The sequence below is a fragment of the Danio rerio genome, chromosome 24 (assembly GCF_049306965.1).
Source record: "Danio rerio strain Tuebingen ecotype United States chromosome 24, GRCz12tu, whole genome shotgun sequence".
Classification (NCBI taxonomy): Eukaryota; Metazoa; Chordata; class Actinopteri; order Cypriniformes; family Danionidae; genus Danio; species Danio rerio.
This window is the reverse complement of record NC_133199.1, coordinates 9,329,412-9,354,905: the sequence shown is the minus strand read 5'-3', so window position 1 is coordinate 9,354,905 and position 25,494 is coordinate 9,329,412. Positions and strand designations below refer to the sequence as shown.

General features: G+C 36.8%; 2 protein-coding genes across 13 annotated transcripts in view; one reads left to right on the top strand and one right to left on the bottom strand.

The window, feature by feature from the left end:
- LOC101886891 (ADP-ribosyl cyclase/cyclic ADP-ribose hydrolase 1) overlaps nt 1–4,143 on the bottom strand; it is a 15,722-nt gene extending 11,579 nt beyond the window's left edge. The window contains exon 1 of one of the 11 annotated variants that reach the window (XM_073941500.1): nt 3,672–4,143. The gene's annotated coding sequence lies outside the window, so the exon portion shown is untranslated. Of the gene's footprint in view, nt 1–812; nt 999–3,639 lie in introns of those variants that run through there. The other 10 variants (XM_073941503.1, XM_073941504.1, XM_073941497.1 and 7 more) reach the window with 10 other exon arrangements.
- Nucleotides 2,908–25,494, top strand: mppe1 (metallophosphoesterase 1). Of its 2 annotated transcripts, XM_073940380.1 has the most exons (10): nt 2,908–2,948; nt 3,166–3,260; nt 5,147–5,255; nt 8,768–8,871; nt 9,066–9,146; nt 12,971–13,079; nt 15,968–16,036; nt 16,187–16,309; nt 20,799–20,939; nt 24,675–25,494. In XM_073940380.1, exons 3-10 carry the CDS (start codon nt 5,157–5,159, stop codon nt 24,855–24,857), a joined length of 909 nt encoding a protein of 302 aa, XP_073796481.1. In that variant the 5' UTR covers nt 2,908–2,948; nt 3,166–3,260; nt 5,147–5,156; the 3' UTR covers nt 24,858–25,494.

The following is a 25,494-nucleotide window of genomic DNA, read 5'->3' as shown; positions in this document are numbered from 1 at the left end:
ATCTAAAGTGAGGACTAGTTAAGCTTTGTAAATCCTTTAAAAATGACAATTAAAGGCTCAGTATCAAATAAACAATAAATCTTTGCATTTTTGTCTAAAATATAAAGTTACTGTAAAGTTTAAACATTGCCGAATAACAGGAGAGTCAAAATACAGCATAAATAGAATAAAACAACAACAATATAATAATTTAACAATACAATATGATTTAGCTGTTTAAACTGTACAGTAGTTTTATATTTAGATAAGATTGCAAAGATTTATTTTTATTTGATACAGTTTCATTTGTGTATCTTAAAATGAATAAAGTCATTTATTTATTTTTTTCCTGTTTAGAATATAACAGCCTTGAACCATCATTTATAAGGGATTTAAGCATAGTTCTCACTTTAGATTAGGTCATAAAGTTGAGTTAATAAAGAACTTAATAACATACAAAGAAACTATGACTATATGACTGATAATTTTAAAGTTTATTAATCATTTACTTACACATTCTGGATGATCATAATAAAACATACTTAATAAAAAATACTAAACATACTTTTAGTAATGAAAATTAAATTATTCACATACAAACATTAAGCACATTTTACATGTGCTTTTAGGTCAAGAATACAGCATTTGTTGCTGTATTAAGAAACTGCTTACTAACATGTATTAATGTAGAGTTAATGCTTAACAGATAATGAATTCACTATTTGATAATGCTTAATAAATGATTCATAGTGTGTAGTTATTAACGTGATACCAACTTTGCCACAGTAGTATTCTATCCACAGTAAAATAAATTCAGTTTGCAAAACACTTACCTTATTTCAGGCTTCAAAGATTATATGAATATATCACTATATATGTGTTAATACATATTTATATTAAATATATTTCTTATAAAATGAGAGACTAAACAAGACTTGGAGATAAACCATCCACCATTTTAGTTTTGCCCATAGACTGGAAAAATCCCTGACACAAACCATTCAGTGTACTATTTCAATAACCAGGTTCTCCTGATTCCAATTATGATGTAAGCATGTTCACTGAGGGAGGAGAGAGAGAGAGTGATCATGTAGACCAGTGGTTCTCAAACTGTGGTACGTGTACCACTAGTGGTATGCGGGCTTCCTTCTAGTGGTACACGGAGGAATGAAATATGTCATGTACATGCTACATATAATTCAAAATTTATTAAAAATGATGTATATAATATGCCATATATTAAATATAGGCTATATTTCGGAGGTAATCTGCCAGGTTTTTTAACTGTGCAGAGTTGTAGCTGCTTTACTGGGCCTACTACACTACTGTATTTCAATGCTGCTCATTTTGGTGGTACTTGGAGAGACAATTTTTTTTAAGGTGGTACGTGATGAAAAAAGTTTGAGAACCACTGATGTAGACGATTGAATAAACCTTTATATGAGAAGATTGTCTCTAATCACTGCATCTCAAATATGAATCATAATGTGTTTTATCTTAAAATTAACTGTAAACAGGCAACCAGAGGTCAATAAACTAGCCAAAAACTTTTCTCAAGTACCAGTAAAATTACTCTCATTACTGGGTTGTGGCTGAAAGGGCATCCGCTGCATAAAACATATGCTGGAATAGTTGGAGGTTCATTCCGCTGTGGCGAACTGTGATAAATCAGAGACTAAGCTAAAAGAAAATGAATGAATGGATGAAAGTAAAATTACATATAATTACTCAGATAAAAGTAATAGCATTAAAAGTTACTTAAGTAAGAGAAATGAAGTAATCAGTGACTCTATAGCCCTGTCGCAATATCTAAATTGGTTGTGTGATATACTGAACTAAAATGTATTGCAATAAACAATATTATTGTCATTTAAGACCAATTTATTCAATCCATTATATAATGTCAGTAAGACATTATAATAGTACGCAGGTATTCTTTTAAAGACATTGGAATGAGGATGTGAAAATATATACCCTAAACAAAAAAATTGCAAGTTACAAAAAAAAAAAAAACATAAGTGCCAAATCTATGCCCCCTACCCACCCACCCCCACCCCCCCACCCCACATTCGAATGCTATCAGGGATTGCCTATGTCAATGAATTCATTCAATCCACAAAGAAAACACTGGGCTCTTATATTATTTTAAGATTTTAGATATAATATACATGTAATACATTAATTATATTCTGTAAACATATTATAAAAGAGGTTATAGTATGGTTTTTTGCTATATAACATTAGAAACAGAAAAGCTAAAAAAAAAGAGGATAAATTATCATGTTTTAGGGTGATGCAGTGGCGCAGTAGGTAGTGCTGTCGCCTCACAGCAAGAAGGTGGCTGGTTCGAGCCTTGGCTGGGTCAGTTTGGCATTTCTCTGTGGAGTTTGCATGTTTTCCCTGCATTCGCGTGGGTTTTCCTCCAGGTGCTTTGGTTTCCACTACAGACCAAAGACATGCGGCACAGGTGAATTGGGTAAGTTTATAGTGTATGAGTGTGAATGAGTGTGTGTGGGTGTTTCCCAAAGATGGGTTGCGACTGGAAGGGCATCCACTGCGTAAAAATGTGCTGGATAAAAAAAAAAGAGACTAAGACGAAAAGAAATTCAATGAATGAATAATGTATTATAATTTGGCTAATTAAATGTTTACATTATTATAAATGACATTTATTTATTTGTTTATTTTTACCCCTAGATTTCCTTTGATTGTATACTGTTAATTTATTTTATTTTTTACAATTTATGTTGTGAGATGTGTATGTTTGTACTAAAATTGCACATATTTCATATAAAGGAAATACATTGCATTATGCCTATGCTTGATGGTCTGCGATTCATTACTCGCTGTAGATGGCAGTGATGATCTATTTGAGACTGCGAACCGCCAGTAAAACAACAAGAAGAAGAGGCTGCTCCAAATTCAGTCATCACTAGTATTTATGTTGAACGATGTGGCTGTTTGACTAGGTAGTTGAGTACAATTCTTTTTACTCACTTCTAACATGTTTACTTGCGTTTATCGTTCTTTCGCAGTGAAGATCGTTTGCGCGTAATGACTTTAGTGTTTGGATCGAGCAGTAGATTAGCTGTGACACTGATTTTCGCTTTTGTTAGTGTATTTGTGTTTTGTGAATATGTGATTTATTATCTTGTTATTCTGCGTTGCTCATGGCCTCTCCTTGAGATTGAAGATTCGCATTCACCTTTGCGGGCTTTATTTCTCTCTGATACTCACTTATTGGGGGCCATCAGAGGACACTGGCTCGACAAACTCAGAAGGTATTAATTAATCTGGTTTTTCAGAATCTTAAAATATGATTATGGACATAGATAAACGTAACACTGTAAACGTTTACTTCTTATTTCAGACATGCTTTAAGTACATCGATGTGAACAATGTTCGTTTGTTCAAAAATAAAAGGCTTCTCTATCGAATGCATCACGTCTTATTTATTATCATCACATTTTCCCATTTAACATTGTTGGTTTCCAGAATGTTAATGCTGGGTCCCAATTCGCATATTTATACTACGCCCTAAAAGTATGTACTTTTTTTGTGAAGGAAAAGTTTATACTTTTGAGTATGCAAAATTGGGACATATTACTTCCTCTTTAACATCGTTGTGTTGCTTATGCCCCCTGTCAATCATCCACTTACCATCCACATTTCTGTGGTATTTAATTTTCTACCTTATTAGAGAAGCAGCAGCAAGTTAATTTCCCATTCATGAGTCTTTCATGCACATGCAGAGAAATCTCCTCAGGTCTTTGGATAATGCATTTAGACGTTCAGACGTCCAAACGCATCTTTATATAAGTTCAGTATTGTTGTTGCAGATGAAATATAACACAGATAATACGATTTAAATGTTTTCCAGTGGGCTAGATATTGACTAACATTAATTCAAACATCTTTACCGAAGCCTCTCTGTACTTGACGGTTGGTCTCGCGCGTCCATGTTTGTAGTCTATTTACACTTTTCAAACGCGTTTGTAGTTCTAATTGAATTCACGTCCAGCGGTTAGATTATGGACGCTTCTACACTTAAATTTCTTATCGGAAGAAATAGCAAACCATCCGGGAACCTGTCATACTCTTTTCAACATACTGGTTTGGGACATAGTAATTCTATTTTCAAATACTATTTAGGATGGATAGTATGAGGATTGGGACGCAGCATGAGTTGCTTCCCAAAACATTCTGTTGGTTATTTAGGAAGTTAGGTAAACCCATATTTTTTTTTCTTTAAGTTGTTTAAAATTATAATAAACTCCCTAAAATTATCTGGCAATGTTTTTGTTATCAAAAATAACCTAGATAATTTCCCCAAAGCATTCTTATTTGGTGTCTAAATAAATTAAATAAACTAATAATAATAAAAAAAAACATTACAATAATCAATCGTGAACTAAACAAAAACCAAAGGATTTTTAATTTGTTTTTGGAAATAGCCTCATTTTACAAATCCACTAGTCCACAGTTTTTGAATCCATTCATCCAATCTCCGAATCTGGTGAAACATGTTTAGCTTAGTTGACATAAATCATTAAATCGGATCGGACCATAAGCATCTTGCTAATATTCATTCATACATTTTTTTTTCAGCTTAGTTCCTTTATTAATCAAGAGTTGCCACCGTGGAATGAACCGCCAACTTATCCAACATGTTTCATGCAGCGGATGCTCTTCCAGCTGCAACCCATCACTAGGAAACACCCATACACTCTCATTCACACACATACACTATGGACAATTTCATACCCAAAAACCGGAGCACCGAAGATGAACCACGGGGTGAACATGTAGACTCTACACAGAAATGCTAACTGATCCAGCCAAGGCTTGAACCAGCGACCTTCATGCTAGATCATTTCCCTATTTAAAGCTTGACACTTCTGTAAGATGCCTCTGACATTCTCTTGCTTCCCTTTGCTGACCAGCTTTCTGGAGGTGCTGATTTGTATTGCCAAAAAAGTATGCATGTTGCGTAGGGCCGGCTTGAACTCCAGATGGGGGCACCATCTTAGTTGCTGGAAAAATATATAGATTTATAGTCAAAAAGGAAATGAATGAATGAATCACTTATACAGTTTAATTACAATTTTAAAATTACAATTGTAAATTCTGCACATAATTATTGTGTTATTGTTTTTTTTTTTAACAGAGAATGGCAAATGGAAAGAGCGTTTCAGACATCCATGTGGCTTCTAAACCCAGAAGTTGTCTTCATTTTAGGAGACGTATTTGATGAGGGCAAGTGGAGCACCAGTCAGGTACAGACTTACAAACTCCAAATACAAAGCTGCAGATTGTTTTAAAAAATAGAAAGTGAGAAAAAATAGTGAGATAATAGCACTTCATGAGGATTATGTAACTTTTCATTTGTTTGATGTCTCACATTGCTTTAGTTTTTTTCATTTGAATAATTAATCATTAACAAAGTATGAAAATAAAATCATTAAAGGGTCACGAAACCCCCTTTTTTAGTTCAAGTCTACCTTAGAACTTTTTCAAAAAATGCTTCATGATGGGCATGGAGTAGAGCTGCACGATTCTGGCTAAAATGAGAATCACATTTATTTATTTTTTTGCCTAAAATAAAGATCACGATTTTCTCATGATTCTGTAGATTTAAAATGAAGGTGATTATGAGGGGGCTTTTATTATTGTTATTCTCAAACATATGGTAAAACAGCAATAGGCTTTTTAATTTTGTATAGACTTGGAATGGTGGACATGAACAGACTTCAGATTTGTCCTGGGCATTAATGCTGATGATAATTCAGATGTTGAAGTATTGTGTTTGAGACATGTGCTTACAATCTGTAATTTTCCTGCTTAAAATCTGTCACTGACGTGATTTTCGTGAATACAGAAGACTGGGTTGGTATTTTTGCATTTCAGCGGGTTTTGGTCCATGGTTTTGGAGTCAGTCAGCTACATCTGGCAACACAGTGTGCCCTTTCGGTTTCATTTTCACTACTAAGAGCGGTTCTCTTCCCGTGGGCTCCCTTACGATCACTCTGTGCCACAAACTGAATGTTATTTACAACATTATTACCTGTAATAGCCTATGCAGGTTCTGTTCACTAATGTAAACTTCATTCATGATTTTGCAGTCGTAAATACATCACATGAAGACAGAAATTACACTTTTGAGGTGAATTATATCTTATAAATACAGCATGTGACTTCTTCAACACCATTTGGAGGTGTCCACGTTGCTGAACAACGTATACAGTATAAAACAATGTGAAGACTTGTGCGGCCACCATTGCTTCTCTCCTGAACTTGAAAATATGATTGACAGAATCGTAGAAATGCTGGATTAAGATCGTCTAGGGAGTCGAATCGAGATCGCGATCTTTTTACGATTAATTGTGCAGCCCTAGCGTGGAGCTGTTGTGAGCAGAGCAGGGGAAAAAGAGGGGCTTTTGTCACCAGATCAAGATAAAAAGAAAGCCAATACAAAATGTGAGGAGACCCATGATTTTTTAGATTACAAAGTTGAAATGCAAATAAATAAACAGTAAGCAATTTAATGCAGTGACACAGGGTTTCCGCAGGGTCTTAAGAAGTCTAAAATTAAAAAAAACTAAATTTAAGGCCTTAATAAGTCTTAAATTCGCTGTTCTAGGTCTTAAATATTTTTGCACAGGTCTTTATTTTTCCCATGTTCATGTAACGCTACATCTAATGCTCATTTAAATAATTTTTTGTTGTTGTTGCTTGGTTTTCCTGGTGTTGTTGTTTCTTTATTTCACTAGTCCAAATTTAATTTGCGGTATTACAACTACAAATGAGACCAATGTTGCAATATCCAATAAGCTTACTGTAATTGCTCTACGAATGTGACGTCATCGCTCTGTTTGTGGAGGTTCGCTTTGGGTGCACGTGACAGGATTTCCACTGGCGGAGCACACAACATTCTTTGAGACTCGAGCGAAAAGTTCACATGACGCCACATTTCATTTAAGTTGAATATGAATCACTTTGAAGAGATTTTGTCTGAAATGGGTATGTCTGTACAGATATCTTTATGATCCGTCCATGCGTGATCATAGGGGTGACATATATAAATAATTCTTGGCTAGAAATTGCAACAGCTGTGAAAAAGTTTTTGTTAAAAAGTTTGGAAAAAACTGAGGGATAAGTTTGTTAAACCAAAAGAGGTAATTTTTAAAGTGACCGAGGTACACAATTACAGAGTTTCCACTATTTATAGGTTTTACACTGATGTGTTTTTTACAGTTTTGGATTTAAAACTTGTTAATTGTTAAAAAACTATAGTTAAGAAACCAATTACTTATTTGATAACTGGAAAAGAATATTTCAACTTATCAGTTTATACTGATGCCCTGTTTTCTAGGCTTTATTGGGGATAATGGTCAGGAATGATGGATCATTATTGCCTTTTTAGCATACAGTATCAGTAGAGGACAAAAACTAACCAGCCAGTAATGTGTGAATTGTTTGAGTGGGCAAAATAAAAATAAAGTCAGTATTTTTTAGTAAGTGTACTTTTTTTGCTTTTATTCTTCAAGTAATACAAAAATATAATTGTAGTCTTTAATATTTAACTATAATATATATAATATAATATATTTAACTTTAATTTAACTTTTTTCTTTATAAGCATGCGTGTTTTTGATATTGTGATATAGGTTTTCAATTTAATACTTAATGGTCTTAAATTTGACATTATGATATCTGCAGAAACCCTGTGACATCTATGAGAGGCTGTTCATAATTTCATATAATAAATAACCACATTTTGTTATATCATTGTCATATCAAACATAAAAGATAGTCATGTTTATATAAAAACAAAATGAAGACTTCTCTCTTCCTGAATCCCCGGGTCAAAATGCAGACACAGTGGATAGCAGTACAGCAGGGGCCTCATGTATCAACGTACGTCAGGTTTAACTCTCACATTTAGGTTTACTAACGATAAAATTAACGTGAGAATGTGCGTTGGTCCACGACAACTTCATGTCTGGTGTACGCGCATTTCTTGTGTGTGTTTGTTTTATCTCCATTGGCAACTCCTAGAGGCAATTGTGTTAAATTGCACACTACAAAGTATCTTTGAGCCATGCAATGCCAGCTGCAGCGGACGGGATCATCCGCATGTATAGCAGGTATATAAGGTTTCCATACCATGCAGTTGACTAGCCAAACATTAAAGAGCAAGTTGCAGCGATCGCCGGTTTTTCCCGGTATAATCGGAGCGACGACTACACACACATTGCTATAATGGCACCATCTGAAGACGAATTTGCATACGCGAATCAGAAACATTTCCATTCGATAAATGTGCAAATAATATGTGATGCTCAAATGTGCTTAACATAATACAATACACACACTTATTAATGGTAATGATAGTTGAGGAACGATTTCTGAGGGGGAAAGGACTTTCATTGACTTGACTTTTTGCAACAAACCAAGTTGCTGAACTTTAATACATAAAGTAATAACAGCCTTTACATTAAATCTGTGGCTCGCATCAATAGAATGATAACAATATACATATAATAATAACAATAAACAAAACAAAAAATAACAGGTTTAGCGTTTAACACCTTTTCCATCACACTGTTTCTTTTCATATGGTATCTGGTTAATATGGTTTGAATAATTGTAGCTTTATGTGAATGGCTTACAAATTCATTAAATGGCATTATTAATACTAATTATACTAATATTAATCAATAATCTTTATGTAAAACTATTTAACTGAGTTACATCAGCCATTTAACCTCTGTAATTCCTAATTCAGGACTGGGAAGATGATGTCAGACGTTTTAAACGGATCTTTCGTCATCCTGTTGACACAAAGCTTGTGGTTCTTGTTGGAAATCACGACATTGGCTTCCATCATGAGTGAGTTTTTACTATATTGTACAGTCTTTATGAAATGTTGAATTCCTTTTTTAAAAAAATGTATTCTAAATATTTGCAGTGTTTAAATATTTTGAAAACTTGTTTTTGTATTTAATAGAATTTTAGTATATTTTTTGCAAATGTCTGATTTGACTAATGTACATTTGTTTATAATTTGTCTCTCCTTTTATTAGAATGACTAAGCAGAAGTTAGAGCGGTTTGAGCAGGTATTTAATGTTACATCAGCAAGGATTCTCACCATTAAAGGAGTCAAGTAAGCACATCTGCTTAAAGTTCTTATTAAAGTAAACTATGTGTTTTCATACATGTATACAGGGGTGATAGCGTTCCGGCACCACGCCGGATTTCCGGCGTACTGTGGCTGCGGGGAAAAAAAATCAGGTTCACGGATATTGATCTGTCATTTCTCTAGATTAACAGAATTCACTCACTGCTGAAAGCGCCGGGTTGGTTTTTATTAAGTGCCATTTTGTGTGCTCGTGAATCATCTTTTGAGTGTAGACGCCATGTAAATAAAAGATTAATTGTGTAATTTAGAGAGCTTTATAAATTATAACGGATCTTTGTGAGATCTCTATGAACTAAGATTAGTGACGCTTTTTAGTGATAATAAGAGGAGCGTGCTTTGCACTTTCCAGGCTATAATCCATTCAGAATTTGTATGAAACTTTCGTTTTCGGCACATATACGCTGATATGTTTTGGGAATGACATCTGCATATTTACGCTGGGTTTAATCTCGAAATAACGGTGAAGCAATAGACGGAACAAAAAGATATTTCCCCCTTCTCCTTAAACAACTTAGTGTTTCAGCTATGAAATAGTTCAGTTTTGTATGTAATGGCAAAGTGTTTATATTTAGTTTCGTTTTTTATTCGGCTTCTTTAGAAAAACGTTTGGAGCATTTTTTATTCGTTAAAAATACGTTTTTTTTTAACGAACAGCGCCCAGCGGAAGACCATCATTGTCTGTTTGATCAGTTTGCCTTCTCAGATCATCACGACTTGCCTAAAATAAAAGATATAAAACAGTTCAAGTATAAAACAATGGTAGCTTAAACGTTAAAGAATGTGTGCTATTAGGCGCATAGTTTGCTTATGAAAAGCTTGCAGGACATCGAGGCGCTAGAGCAATCACTTGCATTTTTTCAGTGGGAGCAATTTAAAGTTATCCTTCATTTTTGCTCACAAAGTACGAGTAATACATCAAAAAACGTTTTTATAAAATAAAGAAAACCAAAATTATGCGCTTTCTGTCGTCTGGTTTTTAAACAGGAGCGCTTAACAAAATGAAGCAAAATGTATATGCCTCACAGACATAATAAATATATTTATAGAAAGCTTTAAATTATTACTTAACGAAATTAAACAAATCGAAAACAAAAAAACTCCTTCATGTAATCCGTAAAGATGAATTTCACTCTAAAGGCGAGTCCAAGAGGAGATTGCCAGTCAGGATCTTTGCGACACTGACTCAGAATAAATAATTAAGATATGTCCTTACTCTTTCCTCGACACATTCATTGTTATTTGTTTTTGCCGGTGCTTGGGGCGAGTTTTAGCTTATTGTGTGCGCTTGAACGCGGATTCACAGTAGCAGTTTTAACATGGAGTGACACGACATCTGACGTACAGATGACACTGCACATGCCACTGAGTGTAGTGACACTTCCGGTGGCACGTCCGGTTTTCCACTGTCATGTGTCACTCGCTAGTGGCATGTGTAGTGACCTGTGTCAATCAGAGTGTCGCGCTGCATGTCACTGCAGTGACATCGACACCCGGCGAAGCTTATGACATTAATTAACACGAGCAAAACCATATTTAATCATTACGCGACTTTTAACCTAATTTATCGCGTCGCAAGTTAGTTTATTTGCTGAGCTACTCCACGATGTTTTAATTTAAACGCATTTATTTTATGTATTCGTAGTCATACTTCCGTACGTAATATAGTCATTTGACAGTACATGTCAGTCAAATTTATTGTGGCATGCTTATGTATGGGAGGGGTTACACTTATCTGTTGTACTGTATATTATTGCATCCTGGCAGTTCCTTTGTTCCCTACAATATGGACTTCTCTATGTTTTTAATTCATTCATTTATTTTATTATTTTAATTTATTTTCATTTTAAGGTATTTTAAATAATATCCTTTAAAAAGTTATAATAAAATGCATGTTGAAAACTCATAACATATATGCATGTAAGATAACAGGTGTCATTTGCCTAATGATTTTTAAATATTAAAGCAAAGAGACTTATAAGATTAATGTGCTTATAACGTGCTTATACTGACACCTACTGGCACATGTCACAAGATCACTGACACTGGCATGTGTCACTGACATTACTGGCATGTGTCTAAAAAGAGCCACTTGACAATAATGATGATCAGGGTTGCACATCGGCTGTTAATATATTTGGGCCCAGGGGCCCAAAAGTTATGTGTTAAAAGTGCGTTGCATACATAGTACCCCCACCCCTACTCACCTCAGGGGCAAGGAAAAAAAGTTCAGGCTCAGGAATTTTTTCCACTATCACCCCTGTGTATATTGAATTAGCTGTTTATTGCTGAAGGACTATTGAGCCCTACCAGAGTCATATTGTCTCCAAACTTAGTTGGAGATGTCAATCACTGAAATATGATAAAGGTCTGATAGCTTTCCTCAACTATTAATGTTTGCACTTTCCTTGACAGATATTTTTATCCTGAAATAAATCGTATAATTTTAGTATGTTTAATATTTTTCATGTTTGATTTTAAATGATGATCTTTGATTTTTTTTTTTTTTTGTATAATCTAACAGAAGTTGCAATATTCAACTACAATATCACATATTGAAGATTTTCCTAATATCTGGGACCTTTCAGAAACAGTAAAGATACAGTACAGAACTGAATTTTACTGACAACTCCAATCTGTTCTGGAATCAAAGACAATTGACAGCTGTTATACGTCTGTTTATCGTTACTGATAAAAGTATCGCCGTTAGTAACACCGTGTATTTATTATGCCGTTATTCCCATCACTGCTGACAATGAGGGGAAAATGACTTGCAGCAGTTGTTTTCCATTCCCATTAAATTGCATTTTTTAAATAGTCCAGGAGGTAATGCTAATCAACAGCAGTATTAGTTCAAATACATTAAAAGCAAGTACAATAAAGTCTGAGCAATATGTTATTTTGAAAAATCTGTTATTTTAAAAAATGACCGTATTCTCTCGCTTTATATCTCGGCAACTTGAGCGCCCAATTTTAACTCACAAGCAGCAAAACGAGTAAGAAACAGACATTTTTGTAAAGTTTTTTTGCTAAGGGGAAGAGACCCAGTGGAGTGATCTGCTAACTGCCAAGGAATAGATCTGCAACCTATTTGTCAACAAATCAGGCGAATCCACCATGTGTGTGAAAAAAGATCAATTGCTGGAGATCGCAAATGACGGCAGCCTTTTCGGGGCCGTTCACATATTGTGTATTTTCGCAGTTCGTGCAAGTTCGTTTTTTCCAATGGAGGTGTGCGGCTTGTGTGTGCAAGTGGCATGACGCACTCATGCCTACCAGATGCACCCAGTTGAATGAATGCTGCGAGCGCACTACGAGTCACGTGACAAGAACTGACTGACAAGCTTAATACTTCGTATGGAATATACATATTTTGGTAGACTAATTATCTCAGACAAACACTGCAGTGCTTTATAATTTTCTCAATAAATAAAACTTGTATCAGAGTGTTGGTAATGTTGTCAGATTGTCATTCTCTGAGTAAACTGTTGATGGTCACTTAGCAACCTACAAAACACTTCTCAGTAATCCCAGTAAAATCGACTGGTCCGAGGTGATAAAGTTGGGGACCTTTGGTCTAAAGGGTTCATGTATAAAAGACCGCTTACATAGATGACAGTTTCAAACAAAGCACCTTTTCTGTCAGCACAATGGGAATTTGCATAACCAAACTGAACACAAGTAATATCTGCTTGTTGTTGTCATCATGCAAATTAGAATGATAGAGTTTTACCCATGGATTGTGATAACTCTTTTGCTTTCCTCCTCCCTCTCTCCCACCACCTCCACAGTTTCTTGCTGGTGAACAGTGTTGCATTACATGGTGATCATTGCCCCATCTGCCAACACGTGGAGGAGGAGTTACAGAAGCTCTCACATGCTCTTAATTGCTCCATTCAGGTAATTCGTATAATAGTTTCACCTTTAATTGTAACTATACATTTTTCTTCTTTACTTTGACCCTATGATATTTTGGACATTTTCTATCAGTAGAACCAAGAATCTAACACATGTAGATGAAACAAAGAAATTAAACTATTGTTGCTTTTCCTCCAGCATGAACCAGGGTGCTACTTCGGAGCTAGTACTACTGTCAGTTAGGAGTTGAATTAAATTTGTGAGCCTTCAAAAGTTTAGTGATGCAATTTCCATGGCTGATTCAGATTTCTTTTAGTAGCAAATTTGCCAATATGATACAGATTTGGTTGATAAGAATGCACATCTTTTCTTGTGCAGTCCTCCAATTTGTCTTGTGCAGTGCCACAATGGCTTTTTTATTTGGATTTTAAAAAATGGGTTGTGCGTCTCATAATATCCACCATATACAGGAACACAACATACTGTATCTCTTGACTTACCTGGAAAACATATTGTGCTCCAAAATCTCTATGTACTTCTCAGCATTAATAGTGCCTTTACACAAGTGCCAGTCTGAAGCGTGAGCGGTTTCACTTTCTTGCTTGCGCTCACTGCGCGTCTATATCTGAAATAACAATCTTCTTGAGCACATAATAATACGCGCGCTTGATTATTGACGTGCTTTTGAAACCCGATCCTGTCAGAAACTGACAACGCGAGAGTGAAGCGCGAAAACAAAAGAAAAGGCGGAAAAAAGGAGCACGTTATTTTTTCAGCAAACATGAACTGCCATGTTTAACTCTTATCCTCACCTTTCGGATTAATGTGAACTATGAATGATGGAATTACTCTCTAACAGAGGCTACATGTGCTGCTGAAGATTACAGACACAGATGAGAGGTTTGCTCTGACTGTAGGCTATATTTTGCGTTGTTTTTGAACCTAAATAAGCACTAAGGGCTCTATTTTGACGGTCCATGCGCTGAGCGCAAAACGCAGGGCGCAAACGCTTTCAGGGCGTGTCAGAACGCGTTTTTACTAATTTAAGGACGGGAAATCTGCCTTGCGCCGCGGCGCATGTTCTAAAAGGGTTGAGTTTATTTTCTTAATGAGTTATAGGTGTGTTTTGAGAATAAACCAATTAGAGTCTCATCTCCCATTCCCTTTAAGAGTCAGCTGTGTCGCGCCAAGAGAGCATTCGCTATTTACAGGACGCAAAGTAAGTCTAAGTGGAAAAAATTAGCATTTCACAAGCAAACAGTTCACAGTTAACAGTTTTTTAACAGAAAACTGGTAAACAGAGCATCTACTGCGTGAGAATGAGAGATAATGGAACTACTTTCACTTTCGCTCTTGGATAGGGAAACCTTTGCACAGACATCAATTAGTCTATAAATAAATACTTTTGTTTGTTAAGCGCAAATATTCGTTTCAAAACTATTTCTAAATTCAGTTCTAATTTCCAGCAATAAATGAATAATAATAAATGAATAATAATAGCAAAATGTGCTCAAAAACCTGAGTTATATCCTAAAACACATGCTGTGCCCCATATGGTCTAAAACCTGACAGATGGGCAAATCTAAGCTTGTTTTTAATAAAACAAATATAAATATGGATATAATAAATAATACTGCTAATAATAATAACATTATACAAAAGCAAATTGTTATGAATGAACTGAAAAAGCCTCCCGAGATGAAGAAGACATAAAAGCAGTGATTTTTCATATTTATGTAGGCTAGAAAATAATATGTTTTGTAATATTTTATTCCTTTATATTTATATTCTATATCTTTTCTAATTATATAGCCCTACTATATATATCCTTAATATTTAAATTTTTTCATATGTAAAGATATTTTTGCCTATTGCTCTCTTGTGCGTATTAAGCAGTGCATAAGCGAGGCGCAACTTTGCGCCGGAGTTTAGACCGGGTTAGTTTTGATCTAATGAAAAATCTATTATAGATTCTCAAAATAGCAACGCGCCAGCGGTCCGCCTCAGAACGCCTCCCTTTTTAGACCAGAACGCTTATGGATGCAAAAATGAGCGCCAATGCATTTGCTATTTAAAGAGCGTAGCGCAACGCCTCAAAACGATTCTTGCGCCAAGCTGAAACTACCAAAAGACTACTGCGCCACGCCTTGCGCCACACTGCGCAGGGTGTATGATAGGGCCCTAAATGTCTGCTGTGTGTAGTTTTTTTTGTAGTTGCTAACATATCGGAGACTGCAAGGGTCTGTGTGTGTTCATATATGTTGCATTTATTTATTTAATATAATTACAGACATTACAGTAAGCTATTTTCGTCATTGATCTGCAGTTGATCTGCTGTTCGTAGAAAAGTTTGTCATTAACATTTATACAGAAGTATTTATGTGTATAAAGCATCTGTTTTGTGAGTAGTGCTTCTCATATGATATGTAAACGACCTGTGCATCTTTACTGTAGACATTTTCTCGAGCAAAAATGACGTCGACTGAAACTTTCTGTCGTACACCACGCCCACCAAAAGGGTACCCTTGGTAGTGGAAACACAAACCTGATAAAGGTCAACCATACCGAAGCGTACCGCACTGGACCAGTCAGTGGAAACGAGCTTTAAGTGTTAACTCTGCAACATTTGTTCATATTGGAAATTAATCTCCACTTTCCACAAGTTTCTGACTTTACCGCTGATCACTACAAACCATTTATGTTTCATTCAGTTAGTTGTATTGTAAAAATGTTCACTTTAGCGATGGCAATGTTTCATTGGAATGGCACAAGGGAATTTTTCCCTTTGGAAAAGTAGCTGTCCCTTTTTGTCACCAGAATGCACCTCTTTTTTATTCTTTGCACTGTAATGTTGGAATATAGTTTTTTTTAGGTTTTACTTTTTTTTTTCGGCTCTCATGTGTATATATACATTTTTTACCCACTTTTAGGGTGCACAGCATAATGGCCAGTGCAAGAACGCCCCACGTTTTTCCCCAGCAGCACCTGTTCTACTACAGGTGAGTTTATGTGGTTGGCTTTATCAGTCATAACTAATTATTTTATTTATTAATGATGCACATTTATCTTATAGTCATATCTGATTAATATATTTCTTTGAGAACTGCAGCATATATCTTCCCTGCAATAATGATATCGATGTTTCCCAGCATTACCCTCTATATAGAGTAAGTGATGCTATGTGTACAGGTGTAGACACAGCCCCTCTGGATGAACAGTACCTGCTGTTCCAGGAGCGGTATGATGTTATATCCAAGAATGCCTCTAAAAAGGTGAAACAAGAAGAAACTGACTGCACTTCACAATGCATATTTATTGTGTCCACACTTGGTTTTATAGAGAGTGTTGAACTTACGCCTGTTTTAACCATACTCTGTCTGCAGTGCGTGTAGAGTCTAGATGTACGTATGCAACACTGATACAGGAATTAGCTATTGTGCTTTCACACATCATACGTTTGCAGTGTGCTTACTGTCACCCATTTGATCCACTGTTTATGTAAAATAATACAGTGCATCCAGAACGTATTCAAAGCGCTTCACTTTTTCCACATTTATGTGACAGCCTTCTTCCAAAATGGATTTAATTCATTTATATTCTCAAAATTCTACCCACAATACCCCATAATGACAATGTATTTTTTTTAATTGTTGCAAATTTATTAAAAATAAAAAAACCTGAAAAATCAGTTGTACACCAGTATTCACAGCCTTTGCTTAATACTTTGTTGATGCACCTTTGGCAGCAATTACAGCCTCAAGTCTTTTTGAATATGATGCCACAAGCTTGGCACATCTGTCTTTGGGAATTTTTGCCCATTTCTCTTTGCAGTACCTCTCAAGCTCTATCTGGTTTGATGGGAAGCGACGGTGTACAGCCATTTTTAGATCACTCCTGAGATGTTCAATAGGATTGAGGTCTGGGCTCTGGCTGAGCCACTCAAGGACATTCACCGAGTGTTGTAAAGCAACTTCATTTATATTTTGGCAGTGTGCTTTGGGTCATTGTCCTGCTTGAAGATGAACCGTCGCCCCAGTCTGAGTTCACGTGCACTCTAAAGCAGGATTTCATTCAGGATGTTTCTGTACATTGCTGAATTCATCTTTCCTTCTATCTTGACTAGCCTTCCAGTTGCTGCTGCTGAAAAACATCCCCACAGCATGATGCTGCCACCACCATGCTACACTGCAGGGATGGTATTAGCCTGGTGATGAGTGGTGCCTGGTTTTCTCCAAACGGCAACGCCTGGCATTTACTCCGAAGAGTTTGATTTTAATCTCATCAGACCAGAGAATTTAGTTTCTTATGGTCTGAGAGTCCTTCAGATGCCTTTTGGCAATTTACAGGCAGGGAGTGGCTTCCATCTGGTCACTCTACCATGCAGGCCTGTATGGTGATATGCTGGAGCTCAGACAGATTGACCCTCGGCTTATTGATCACCTCCCTGACTAAGGCCCTTCCTCCCCGATCACTCAGCTTATATGGCCGGCCAGCTCTAGGAAGAGCTCTGGCGATTCCAAACATCTTCCACTTATGGATGATGGAGGCCACTGTGCTCATTGGAACTATCAGAGCAGCAGACATGTTTCTGCAACCTTCCCCAGTCTTGTGCCTCAAGACAATCCTGTCTCGTAGGTCTACAGACAATTCCTTTGTCTTCATGCTTGGTTTGTGCTTTGACATGCACTATCAACCCTGGGACCTTATACAGACAGTTGTATGCCTTTTCAAATCATGCCCAATCAACTGAATTTACCACAGGTGAACTCCAATTAACATGTTGAAACATCTCAAGAATGATCAGTGGAAACAGAATGTACCTGAGCTCAATTTAGAGCTTCAAGGCGAAGGCTGTGAATACTTATGTACATGTGATTTTTCAGGTTTTTTATTTTTAATAAATTTGCAACAATTTCAACATTTTTTTGAGGAAATAAATCAGTTTAATCCATTTTAAAATAAGGCTGTATAATAAAAAAAATGTGTAAAAAGTGAAGCGCTATGACTACTTTCGGGATGCACTGTATACAATTTAATACATATAAACATTGTACTTCAAATACAAACATTGTAAATCTTACTTATGCCACCAACAGCAGAGGAAACTGCTTCCCAGCCACCGAACTATATAATGACTATTAATGATCAGTGTTCACACATTTCTACAAGAGGCAAGACAATCCACAGGTCATACAGAATGTATCTGCAGGTCATAATGTGATCCCTTGCTGTATGCTCCCATGTTGTCTAGCTTCCATTTGAAACTTGAGCCCTGCATGTGTTTGGGTAATGTTCTGTTTGCTCCCAAAAGTTATTTTCTTTTCAATAACACTGTGGACAGCATTTGTTGTTTGTGAAGAACCGTTGAACTAAATAAATAAGAGTCTTCTTGATCTCTTTCTGGTATGAAGGCCATCCTAGTATCCATCATTAATGTAAATGTAGAATGTTTACAATCAATGTTCATTTGGCCATATCCAGCACAGCAAAAATAGCCTCGGTGTGGAAACGATCGGTGGATGGCTACAGTTGCACCGCAATTACAACAGACTGCCAGAATGCAACTGCATGCAGTATGAAAGCTGTGACCTGTTAACATGGGTACAGAAATAATTCAGAACCGCAAATGCACTGCAGACAGAGTACATGTAAAACAGGCATTAATCAGTGAGCTGGTACTAAAAATGAATCTACATTTTACAAAGTCTGTGATGTTCATGGCAGAGGGCGCGTTAGACTTTTTCATTGTCCGTCATTTTGACGGAGAGGGTTGTAAAAATTCAGTCATAACCTGTTATTGACCGTCATTTAATCTGCATATTTTCTAATTGCTTTTTTCATTTATGTTTTAATAATGAACTTGCATGACGAGCATATAGGCTAAATTATTCACTTATTTATTTGACAAAGGAACAAAAACTCCTATCTGCCTTAACTCATATCTTTCTCCTGCGTCAACCTGAACTGGGTGCTTGCCTGTGTGTAATCAAGCGCATCAAGGGAGACTGATGCAGAGGCAATTGTCATTAAAATCTGTGCCTTTACCTCAGAAAGTCGACTTCTCCTGACAGTTTTAATTTTGTTCTGGTGGCTGAAGCCGCGTTCTGCTGTAACACTGGAGACTGGAATTACTAGAGCCACTTCAGCCAGCGTTTATAGTTAGGAAACATTTCTCCTAAGAAAGTGATCAGAAGTTGATCTGGATTCTCTGAATGTGGTATTTACCGATCCTGCAAGCACTCGTTTCACCAGGAAAAAATGCTGCAGCATGCGCTCCTTCTGCACCTGCGTTCGGTGGTGCTCATAGATATATACACTAGATGTCGCCTGGCCTATTGTTGTCTATTGGACGGAATGCGTCAATAGTGCCGCCATCTTGCTACAGGGTAGCGCTCCTTTAAAATGAATGCGGGACCAAGGTACAGAGGAGGACTGTGGCCATCCAAAGCCAGAGATATACACATATACACATATATCTATGATCGGGAGTTTTCCTGGATGTTAGTATGTAATTTTTTTTCTAATTACGAAAATTTAAATTTTACATCACTTTTCTACATTGATGGATCAGTGACCGCACGGGCATTACTGACAAAAAGCTTGTGTTTGTGTGTACAGAAATGTACTATCCACCCTCCCTGTTAAATTTGATCTAATCATGTCCTGAAACACAGCTTCTCTCCTGCTTTCACTTCTCATACTGACGGAGGGAGCGATTCATTTGTGAATGAATCCCCCGAACGACTCTTTCACTAACGTTAGCCGACAATAATACAAGTTTCTGGCAGTGCAGCATCTCGTTGTCATATTTCTTTTGCATTGTTTGCTGATTTTATTCAACAAAACTAGCATAAGCCGAGTGTTTAGTGTGAGTTGGAGCTGCTTTGCCTTATGGTGAATGCAGTAAGTGACTGTTATCATCAATAACGTTACCTGATTAGCACAAAAGTTCAGAACATACAAAAACAGAAAAACACTTAATAATACCTATGAAATGTTCTGCCTTTGTGCATTGTTTTCTTTGTTTGCTCTCTACTACACCTGTAGACAGCGCTAAAGTCCCGCATCTTCACGTAATAACACTGTCTTGACAAGTGCAGTTGAATGACACTTGTCATGGGAGCACTGTACCAATGTGGCGGCGCTATTGACGCATGCTCAGGGTCCCTATGCGATATCTAGTGTATTTATCTATGGGTGGTGCTTAGCTCACAACGCACTCCAAAGCACCTGACCTTGCTGCCACTTGGTTGGCCTGTAACAGCAGCTGTCGGCAACTGAGGATTTTTGTCTGTTTGTTCTTCATCGTCCACTGCATCACTTCCACATTTTTAACTTTTATTATTAATATCACAACTATTTGGCCATATAAAGAATCTTCTCACACTTAGCTGCTGTGACATTTTTGCTACGCAGCGGTGACAAGAGGAGACAAAACAAGGACTATCGGCATCAGCTAGACAGGAGTGGGAATTACAGTTAGCAACAAATTACAATATATCCCCCTCAGCATAATTCGTCAAAATGATGGATCACCTTCAGATTTTTTCGTCACTGCTGAAAAAAATCCATCAATGACGTAAAATATTCAGTTAACGCGACCTCTGGTTCATGGCATCAGTTCTTTACAAGATATTTAGACTTCTGTCGATTTTACGGACTTAGCATTACATACACTGTATACCAAAATGTTCTTGAAAAGAATAATCGAAAATATGCAATATATGAATATTAAAAGCACACTTATTGTCTTCTCCACAGCTCTTGTGGTGGTTCAAGCCCCGCCTCATTCTGAGTGGACACACTCACAATGGCTGTGAGGTATTGCATGAGAACCTCTACCCTGAGATCAGTGTTCCATCCTTCAGCTGGAGGAACCGCAATAACCCCAGCTTCATCCTGGTAATTAAAGCATGAGTGTAAAGTTGTTGTTTTTTTCCAATCCATATGTGTGAAGCCATATGTAACCCTTTAACAGGTCATGTTACGTCCAGGTAGACTATCTGTTGTAGACTACAACAACAAAAAAGCCTATTTCGTCCCTGATACCACCTTACATATTTGTCAATTCTTTAAGGCTACGTTCACACTGCGAGGCTTAGTCCTCAAATCTGATTTGTCCTCAGATCTGATTTTTTTTTTTGATGGCTGTTCACAATGCTCTCATAAATGTGGCCAGTATCAGATTTCCAGTGTGAACAGAACATGGTCCTAAACTGACCCGCATGCGCAAAAGTACATTACGGAGAGCACAAAATGTCTAATTTTGCACACAGTGTGTATACTGCATGGGGTAAGCACATAGTCAGATCATGCTTATATGATTATTACCCTTTTCACAGACAACCGTGTTGTATTTCATGAACTGTAAAGGGCTGTTCTGCTACTATTAATGTGTATTTCCAACGCAATCTCACAGCAATTCGTAACTTTTTGATTTAGTGGCTAATTCGTATGATTTCGTACGATCTTATTTGTACAATTTAGTACGATTTGCTCGTCCCCCAATGACAGCTGGGTTTAGGGGTGGGGTTAGTTGCCACGCCTCCTTTTTAAAATCGTACAATTTCGTACGACTGAACTCGCACAAATTCGTACAAATTAGCCACTAAACTGGCAAGACGTAAAATACTTATGGTTTCTCATGAGATCAGGCTGGTATTTTGGCATTTGAGACCTAAAGTAAGTCTCTTGTGATTGAAAACACTGATCATTATTGATTTATGACAACCATGGCACGTGGTGCTCTGACCACTGGTGTAGAGAACTCTTCAAGGGTTAATGAGCAGCTGCAGACTAAACTGTGAAGGTGGAGTTGTTTCATCTTCGTATGCAAAGTTATTTAATTTTACTTCGTTATTAACAACAGACACGTGAAGAAGGGGGGTTTGGGTGCTCAAACACCTGCCCTTTTCTCTCTCTAAGAGAAAGTTCCCACTTCTTTGCACACGGATCCCTTATCCGGAACACCCACGACGCTCTTCGGCTTCGCGATTAACCCGTGCCCCAATCGTTAACCAGATTAGTTAACAAGCAACATAAACAACCAACTTTGTGGTACAGTAATCGCCCTGTGTGCCGTTCTACTGTGCTGCTGAGTATTAGATGATGTCTGCAGCACATAATGATGACGCATGTCGCTCGAAGATTATGTTAAAGTCACATGAAATCCGACATAGCCGTTCACACTGGTAGCATTGCAAAACATCAGGGGCCTCATGTACGAAGACTTGCGTGGAAATCTTACTAAAACATTGCGTACGCACAAAGCTGTAAATGTGCGTACGCAGAAAAAATTTCAGATGTATGAAACACTGCGTACGCCAAATCTCACGCATATTCTTTTGTACATCTGAATGAACGTGAAACTGAGCGCAACATGCACGAGCACAAAACCCCTCCCTGCCTCCTCCCCCGTATGAATATGCTAATGACTATGCTAATGGCAAAACCCAACGAAAAAGCAACGGCAAAATCAAGCAAAAAGAGAAACTTTGAACAGAATGTGAAATGGAGGTGCTGCTTTCGGAGGTAGACCGGAGAAAATCGGTGTTATTTGCAAGTTTGTTCTCCGGAATTAACAACAAAAGAAAAAAATAGAGTGGGAGTTTAGCTGATACGGTTAACACAGTTGGGTCTGAACATCGCACTGAGTGCATTTAAAAAAGAAATAGTGTGGTTTATATCTGTAAAATGTTGCAGCACCCTAAGCGGTCTCAGTGGCGCACCTCATAAGAAGCATGAGATCATGTACAGACATATTCGAGCGTCAACTCGGCTCGAATCCAGCGTCTGATAAATTCTTTATTCTTTTTTCCCCGCTACATATCAGATTTTGCCCACTATTTATCAAGAGAAAGACAAGTAGGAATCATCAATAAGTTTGTGCATCATATTTTATTTGCACATTTATTGAATGGAAATGTTTCTGATTCACGCATGCAAATTCATCTTCAGAGAGTGTCTTTATAGCAATGTGTGTGCGGTAGATTGCTCAGATTACATTGCGACTGCTGCAATTTGCGCTTTAATGTTTAGCTGGTCAACTGTATGGTATGGAAATCTTACATACCTACTATATGAACCCGTCTCATACAGCTGCCATTGCAAGGCTCAGACACTTTGTAGAGAAGAATTTAACACAACTGCCTCTAGGAGTCGCCAATGGAAATAAAACAGACACGCACAAAAAATGTGCGTACGCCTGCCAGAAAGCTGCCGTGAACCTGCGCACATTCCCACGTTCAGTTCATTGTTAGTAAATCCAAACGTGAGCGATTCTGAGCGTGAAACCTGGCGTACGCAAAGTTTTTGTGCGTACGCAGCGTTGATACATGAGGCCCCAGATCTGTGTCTGATTTAATACTACATCTGAAAGTAGCACAAATATGAAGTGAAAAGATCAGATTCCATGCGGTTTGGGCTGTTTACTCTGTCAATTTTGTGAATGTAGCCTAAGTGGCATATGTTATTTTCTATTATACACACAGACACACACACACACATTACGCTGACTCCATTAACAGGTGCAAAATATGGCAGTGAATCCCAATAGTGACAGTAGCAATGAACATCACAATTTTTCAAGTCATTCAGTTGGTCTTAGCATAACCGTTTAAACATCCACATGAAATAGTTCCACTAAATGCAGCAAACAGAGAGCCAACAGACACTTTTCCTAGATAGCATAACTTGTCTGACAGTAATCTGGAATTCAGTTGAAAAAACCAAGCATCATCAGGTGTTTATGTATGTGCACAGTGAAAAACATTCTCTATAATGAGTCTCTTCAGTAAACTTCATTGCTTCAGAACCAAAGAAAATGTATTCTGTAAAATACAGTAACATTTTGCTGTAAATAGTGAAAACAATATGTTCTGTATATATATATATATATATATATAGCGGAGGTAGCGAAAACTACAATTCCCATCAGCCCATGCTTGACCATCATCCCTTGCGGTCTGTTGTCGCTACAGATCCAGTAATGCGGAAATGGAGTGTGCTGCTAGAAGCGGGGATGAAAAAGAGCTGGAAAACTCTAAACTCTTGTCGCGCGAGTTCTTATCAGCTGTGTTGTCGCAAACAGAAACCTCAGTCCCAAATGAGAGGGTTTTTTTCTGTTGCAGGGGACATTGTAAATGCCCAGAGATACCAGCTTTTACCAGATTATATTTATATGATAATTTTCCTTTAAACCCATCTCTATCTAAGTGAGTGAGTGATTAAATGTTGAATGTGATGAGTTTTCAACAATACTAAATTGTAACTTTATTTTTTTTACATGGTTTAATATTTTTTTGTTATTAAAATTGAAGTTCCTGTTTCAAAGCTTACAGATAGATGGCTAATTTGTATGTCATTGACACTTTTGACACTTTTTTGGAGTATTTTCATAAGTTTTGTTTTTCACTGTAAATGATTCAATAAATACCGTTTTATATTATATATTATAATATTACCGTACCGTGAAATTCTGATACCGTTACATCCCTTATATATATATATATATATATATATATATATATATATATATATATATATATATAGATAGATAGATAGATAGATAGATAGATAGTAAATATTCCATTTGTAATTCACTAATTAATGTCGTATCTTCGTTTTTACTTCTTTTAGGGCACATTTTCCCAATCTGAATTTCAGTTGTCAAAGTGTTTTTTGCCGGAGGAGAGGACTGTGCTTGTGGTTTACTGCAGTAGCTGTCTAATCATTGCACTGATAACACTCATCCATCTCAAGATGTTCAGAAACTCGCTCCAATTCACCAACAACCTTATAGGAAAACACAAGACTTTGTAACATACATGAAGGTTATGTCTATTTGTAACAGGAGATTTAAATTAATGTTCGTAAAAATAGATAATGTAGAAGTAAATGTTCAATGTCTTATACCTGAATTTTACTGTTTTCTATGCATTGTCATTTAAACTGTTGTTGTTTTTTTATAATGCTAAATTGAAACTTGTGAAGCACCTGTCAACTTTGTTTACACTGTATTCTTTGTTAAATGAAGTGGGTCTATTTGGACTAAACCTAGAGTAACTTTCATTGCTTTCACATGAAACGTATGAACTGACCAGACTTTTTAGGAATTCTTTATACCTGTCCAAACTCAAACCTCTTATCTGTTGTGACTACCATGATCCACCTAAAGTCGCTCGAAGTCCAGAGAGTCATGCGTTGTGAGGTGGAGGCGTGTAGATAAATGTTTAGTGTGTGTAAATGACAGGATGAATGTAAATGGAACAAGCTCACGTGCATGTGGATTACGGGCTGTACATTGCATGAAGCAGCAAGCTGTGGATTGTCTATTGCGTGCTACCCAAGTACCTAATGAAAATTGCTGCTACCCAATTATCTTCTCCATCCACTTGTGTGAGTGTCTGTAAATTATTACCTCTAATAAACTTGAATTTCTGTATAAATTTCACAAAAA